At 31.6% G+C, this 6,336-nt stretch overlaps 2 protein-coding genes across 2 annotated transcripts; one reads left to right on the top strand and one right to left on the bottom strand.

Annotated features, from left to right (window-relative positions):
* LOC109332395 (chaperone protein DnaJ-like) lies at positions 304-2,351 on the top strand. Its single transcript, XM_019567367.1, has 5 exons — positions 304-662; positions 787-874; positions 972-1,042; positions 1,145-1,201; positions 1,869-2,351. The coding sequence occupies exons 1-5, from the start codon at positions 564-566 to the stop codon at positions 2,085-2,087; spliced, it is 534 nt and encodes a 177-aa protein (XP_019422912.1). The 5' UTR covers positions 304-563; the 3' UTR covers positions 2,088-2,351.
* LOC109332394 (probable aquaporin NIP-type) lies at positions 2,473-5,681 on the bottom strand. The gene is made up of 5 exons (XM_019567366.1): positions 5,505-5,681; positions 4,783-5,013; positions 4,482-4,682; positions 2,920-2,981; positions 2,473-2,790 (listed from the first exon to the last, which is right to left on the bottom strand). The coding sequence occupies exons 1-5, from the start codon at positions 5,595-5,597 to the stop codon at positions 2,568-2,570; spliced, it is 810 nt and encodes a 269-aa protein (XP_019422911.1). The 5' UTR covers positions 5,598-5,681; the 3' UTR covers positions 2,473-2,567.

Raw genomic sequence — 6,336 nt, 5'->3', positions numbered from 1 at the left:
AAGGATATTAGTGATATTTAGTGCTTTATAATCAATGCTTTAAACGATAAAAACATGAACATAAATAATAAAAGAAAAAGGTCAAAACTGATATTGGCCTAATAGTTAAAGACCAAATAACCTATTTACCAAATATCATATTATCATATGTCAAACTTATTGCTCATGTTATTTGTCAAGGCAAAATGCACACGTAACATTATCCTTATCTAAGTGTCCAAAGTGTCCAATCAAATAATAAAAACTGGTAAAATATCTTCTTTCAAATTCCGACACAAAATCTAGTTCCAAATACAAATATCCACGTAACCACTAGAAACAGAAATATCTACTACTGCAATTTCTTCAAGAACATTCCAGATTTAATTAGCATGTGGCTCTTCACCATCCAATTCAATTACGAGCACTTCAACCTTTCTATTTAAACCCTACATGAATTTCCAACCAAACCGACCCGCTTTCAAATTCAATAGCATAATCTCAGTGATTGAAGCACAGTACGAAAAAACAAGTAGGAATTATCAAATATTGATTAGCATTTACATTTTGGATCGTTGAAGAAGATGATGGAGCCTGATACAAAAGGGTACTATAACATTCTTGGTGTTAGCTCAGAATCTTCCATTGAAGAAATAAGGCGTGCTTATAAGAAGCTTGCAAGGGTTAGTTAGTGCCTTCTCTTGATTAGTTTATTTGTTGTTTTTGTTTTGTTTCATTTCAATTCAAAAGTGAGGTACTGAGGTGCTGATGTGAGTGTCTATCTGAATTGAATTGAGTGCTATGTAGCAATGGCATCCAGATAGGTTGACAAAAACGCCTTCTTTATTAGGTGAAGCCAAACACAAATTCCAGCAAATTCAAGAAGCTTATTCAGGTATAGTTCTTGGAATATTTATATTTTGAAATCGTAATTATTTTTGTTGGGAATGAGATCATTGAAATCTGGTTCTCTATGTTTTTTGGTGGAGCAGTGTTATCAGACCCTAAGAAAAGAACCATGTATGATGTAGGCTTTTATGATCCTAAAGAGGAAGAGGATGAGGTGAGCGCTTCACATATTCTAAGTTTTGTTAGCTGAGTTTCAAATTTGCTTCTTTTGGTTTTTGTTTATGGTTCTGAAAGATATTTTTTTGTGAATTTTTAGGGATTTTCTGATTTTGTGGAAGAAATGGTGACCCTTATGGCTCAAGTTAGAAGAGAGGTATGTCTCTTATGATATCTACTCTCATAAAACTTTTTCCATTGTTAAACCATAATATAGTCTAGAGGAAAATGTTGAACAATGAAATGATTTTTTCCCTTAAGCATTATCCTTGTTCGTAGATGAGAATGAGATATTAAGTGGGATTAAATCTGAACCTAATTTGTAGCGAGTACATGGATTTGGCATTAAATCTGAACCAAATTTCTAAGTGGCCTAAGCCCCTACATTTTAACTAGCACATATTAATTACTGAATTGAATTGAGTGTGAGTAAATACTGATGTATATTGTATCATGTGAGTGTCAATTATTTGTTAAAATAAAGGGCTATAAGATTGAGTTACTGATTATAAGGTTTAGACAACTCTAACCCTATAAGCTAGCTTTAGATCTAGTCATTCTAATATATTATCAGATGATAACCTTCCTAATGAGCCATTTGCAAATGTCCAGTCCTATGCGTGAAGGAATGTGTTAAGATAAGTCCGACATGTATAAGAATATGGCCAAACCTTAAGCTTAAGTTATGTACAATCGTTCTAATAATTATCTTTATAATAATTTTTTTAAGATAATGGAAGTTGGAATTTGAGGTGGTGGCATAAAGCATTTGGTTAAAAGAAGTAACACTCACCACTTATGAACAATGTATCCTTCTATTTCAGGAGAAAGTTTATGGATTGGAGGAGTTGCAGTCCATGTTTATGGAAATGGCTGAAGGGTTCAAGACTCATTCAATGTATGGTGAAGGACCTTCGGTGCTTGAGGAATCCCCGTGCTCAAAGAGGACACGTTTGGACACAAACATGACCAGCAATAAAGGGTCACATTTTCAAGTACCTACAACCTTAAACTTGTATGAAACAAGGGGTTACTGCAATTAAATGTGTCATTGTCGCTGTTTTTTTAGTTGTGAATGACACACCCTAGTGAGGAGGAAATGCTTTTTTTTAGTGAATTATGCTCACTGATAAGGACTGAATGATTCTTTTGGCTCTTTGGGTTTGGGAGATATTAGTGGAGACAGGATTCTTCACTTCGATTTTTGTATTGGCTTGACTTGCCAAAGGTCCTTCTTGTAATCTTGTGCCTCTCTTGTACATATTAAACTCTCAAACAGAAACGAGTGTATTTTATTTCAGATTTTACCAACAGGGTATAAAGAAGAGGAATAATGTACAAATCGAAAAATGAACTGAGCAGATGAAATAATTGCTGTAAGAATATGCAATTTTAGCAAATTACACAGAAATTATGGAGAAAAGAAAGGAAAATTAAATTTATATTTTTTTCTTTTAAAAGTCACCATTATCAACATATATACATATGCAATCTGCATCTGAAAATGATTAAAAGGTTGTTATCTACCGAAAAGTATTTGCTCTGGACATGGTTTTGAGGAAAGTTGAGCTTGCACCGATTTCCCTAAGTGGTTTCTCAGTAAATCTAATTAGGTTATAAGCTGAGGCACCTAGTATGGCCCCAAGAAAAGGTCCAACTATATAAAGCCAGAATCCATCAAAAATATGCATCACCACTGCAGGTCCAAGGCTTCTGGCTGGGTTCATAGAAGCTCCTGACACAGGCCTGCATGCCATTTTCAACCTTAGGGGAAAATTGTCACGGTGGAAACAAATTTTCGTATTACTGTAATTTATTTTTTATGTGTAACAACATAGGTTAGTAAATGTAGTATATTTTTTAGGGTTGAATTACCCTGCAATGAAGACGTCTATTAAGACTGTCATACCAACAGCTATCCCTGCCATTTCTCCAATCTGTTCAAAATCATAAAAAAAGAACTTTAGGTGTTTCACATTCTGAATGCAAATGATGATATTTAGAACATCTAAATTAATATCACACATTCATGAATGCTATGTTAGGGTCGTGGGAGCAAATGAGTTAGCTGAAAGGAAGTAGTGTTTTCTCTATTCAAAACCATAATATTTGCCGGGTAGATAGTGACTATTTGTGGATCCATACCAATGAATTTTAATTTTAATTAAATATTTATGTACTTTGTAATAATAATTATGTAAAAATAATTATTACATAAATAATAATATTTATAAGATAAATTTATGAATTTGCAGTACCTACAAGTTGAGTATTATAAAACTCGTTCTCACTCATAAACTATTACTATGGCTACACGTTTCGTGCACTTCTTCAATACCCATAGGTCGATTTGTTTGTCATCCCTAGTGACAAATGTATATTTATGGGCTCGTGAGTACATATGACAAAACATTCAAAGCTCATGGGCTCGCCTACAAAATTTTGTGAGTATAAAATAAATTTTTTGTCTATTAGCCTATTTAGCCCTGCTTGTTTGCCCGCAAGCATTTCTATTGGGCAATGTGGGTGGCCCGTGAGTGTAATATAAGAGGAAAAAATTAGAAAGAAAAAATGATATATTGTGATTTCATGTCAAATAATTGTGGTATGATATGTTTGTTCAATTTCATATAAAATATTTTAAAAAAACCTTGTCAATTACTTTATTTTTGTTTACTTTATTGTATGAATTTTTTGATTTTTTAATTATTTATTAATGCTCGCAGGCCACCTGTGTGTCTGTTAGTTCATTTAAAACAGACAGGACATGCAAATTTTGTCCGATAAAATAATACAAACATATTCACATCTACTTAAATTTTACGGTCATTTTGTGGGAATGAGAAAATGGGTCGAACGACCTATTTTGCCATCTCTAATTATGAGGAAAGGAATCTAACATTATATCCTAAAATGTTTAAGGCATTAGATTTATATACATTTATTATTATATGTGACACTTCTTTTTAACACTGTTAGTTTCATGTTAAGAAAAAACACATATATTATATCTCGATCCACAAATAATCCTTCGAGTACACTTCCCCTTAGTGTAAGTTTATGTTAAGAAAAACAAACTACTAGAAAAACTTTATAATAGGTTAAGTGAGAAAACACATTAGTAGATTATATATTATATTTCGATCCACGATATGGTTATATTAGGTATATGGATTTATTTGTTTTAAGTTTTATTATTATTATTTTCAACATAAGACCTCATGTCTATTATACTAAATTTGTAACCACATATATTTCAAAAGTTAATTATGATTAAAGAAATGTTATGTTCTCCCATAATTACCCCTCATGTCAAAGCATTATGGTCACTATAAATTAAATTCTAATATCTTTATCCAAAATAAAAATGAGTGTCAAAAGTCAAAACAAAAAGAAATGAAAGAAAAGGTAACCTAATGTAGAGTGAATATACTAACCGCTCTATTGTCTGTGGAAACTGCAGATACAACAAACATCAATAGAAATGAAGTGAGTATCTCCAAGATAAAAGATTTCATATGAGCCCCTACAGGTACTGTTCCAAAATAAGAATTCTCATCTAGATCATCATACAGAAGATACAATGTCCCACTTGCAAGAATAGATCCTAACACTTGTGCTATAAGATACAAAGGTATCTGCACCAATCATTCATCAAATTTCACAACAAACAACAAAATTTAACTAAAATTATTACAGATTTTCAACAGCATAAACCAAATTCAATTAATAACATGCCTGTTTCAAAGGGAAATGACGATAGATGGCGAAGCTGACAGTGACTGCAGGATTAAAATGAGCACCAGAGATGTGACCAAGAGCATAAACTAAGATCATTACTGTTATACCCCATACTATACATATTCCTGGAAATGTTATGGTTCCTTTACTACCTTCCAATTTGTTCAATACTACCACGCTACACCCTGCAAATACTAAGAAATATGTCCCTATCACCTCTGCAATTACCTGTTACAGTACACAAATATATTTCATTCTTTATTTAATTTTGTCATGAGTTGTGAGTAAGAAATTCAATTCAATCTATGGAACATAAAGCATCAACTTAATGAAGATTAGAGTAATTTTATGAAACTATAAAGAAAAAAAGAATAGACACAGTTTTAACATAATATACGGTTGTTATATGAAAATGTCATGACTATTTTGTTCTATGAGTAAGAAATTAATCTCACTCGGAATGTATGTTTATCTCTCTCAATAAGTGTCGCTTAAAAAAATTAAACTCTAGACCTTTCATTCTAACTAAAAAACGAGTGTAACCTTACACTACTAAATTAACATTTTGTTGGAAATGTCGTGATTTGAGTAAAGCACGAATGAGAACATTATGAGTATCATTATCCCTACTTTATTAACTCGATAATAGAAATTGTATAAAAGATGAAACAATTAACATTAACTCTTTAAGCAGTTAAGGTATGCTTATATGCATGTACCTTCTGTATGATTTGAACAACCTCAGGAGAACCACAAAACCCTGAATCTTTAGCTCCTCCTTCTTCCATTTTAGTGATCTCATTTGTTGGCATGTTTACCTGAGTTACATTAAACTTAATTATCGTTTGCTTTCTTCTCTCTTCTTTTCCTTTTGATAAGAAGATAGAGTTAACTTTGTCTACAAGATAATTGAAAGTTTCTGCTTGTCATTAACACAGGCTTATTAATAAGAAGCACTTGCTTTATATTGGTGGTTTAGCTGTTTTTAGGAGCAACTAATGGAGGTAAAAACTTGTAACAGAAATAACTATCACAACTTCTCCTTTATTCAATATTGTACACATGCTAGTATAGCTAATTTGAACTGTTGGATATAGTGCACCCAAAATTACTCCATTAAATTTCTACTCTTAATTTAATCATGGAATGTAAACACTAAAGAAATCATGTTTATGTTTTTTAAATATATTTTACTTTCATAAATTAACTTGTGCCAGAGGATTGTATCTCACGTGTTTTTATGTTTGGAACTATCAGATTTAATAAATGTATCATTACAATTTTTTTGGGCACAAACAAATTTTCTTACTATATTTCGAAATTGTTACTACAAAACTTGAATAATGAGTGTTGGTTTTTTCTTTATTTTATTCAAATCAAAATTCTTTTTTATTCTTTCACCATGTTAAACTGGTTGACGATCATCTATAATATCAAGAAATAAAAGAGCCTAGTAAGAACAACAACACATACAGACTTCAATTCCCAAAGTCCAGCTCAATTTTTTGACATATATTTCGAAAAATTAAAATATGTTAACAAAATCCACGA

This window comes from Lupinus angustifolius, chromosome LG18 (assembly GCF_001865875.1).
Source record: "Lupinus angustifolius cultivar Tanjil chromosome LG18, LupAngTanjil_v1.0, whole genome shotgun sequence".
Taxonomy (NCBI): domain Eukaryota; kingdom Viridiplantae; phylum Streptophyta; class Magnoliopsida; order Fabales; family Fabaceae; genus Lupinus; species Lupinus angustifolius.
This window is presented reverse-complemented; position numbering and strand designations above follow the sequence as displayed.

Bases quoted from the DNA above. Each gene is read 5' to 3' on its own strand.
- LOC109332395 (XM_019567367.1), top strand. From the start codon at position 564: ATGATGGAGCCTGATACAAAAGGGTACTATAACATTCTTGGTGTTAGC. The intron at 663-786 runs GTTAGTTAGTGC...AGTGCTATGTAG, and splicing joins CTTATAAGAAGCTTGCAAGG to CAATGGCATCCAGATAGGTT. The intron at 1,202-1,868 runs GTATGTCTCTTA...CTTCTATTTCAG, and splicing joins TGGCTCAAGTTAGAAGAGAG to GAGAAAGTTTATGGATTGGA.
- LOC109332394 (XM_019567366.1), bottom strand. From the start codon at position 5,597: ATGCCAACAAATGAGATCACTAAAATGGAAGAAGGAGGAGCTAAAGAT. The intron at 4,683-4,782 runs GCATGTTATTAA...TGATTGGTGCAG, and splicing joins GTCATTTCCCTTTGAAACAG to ATACCTTTGTATCTTATAGC. The intron at 2,791-2,919 runs GTAATTCAACCC...AATGGCATGCAG, and splicing joins ATAGACGTCTTCATTGCAGG to GCCTGTGTCAGGAGCTTCTA.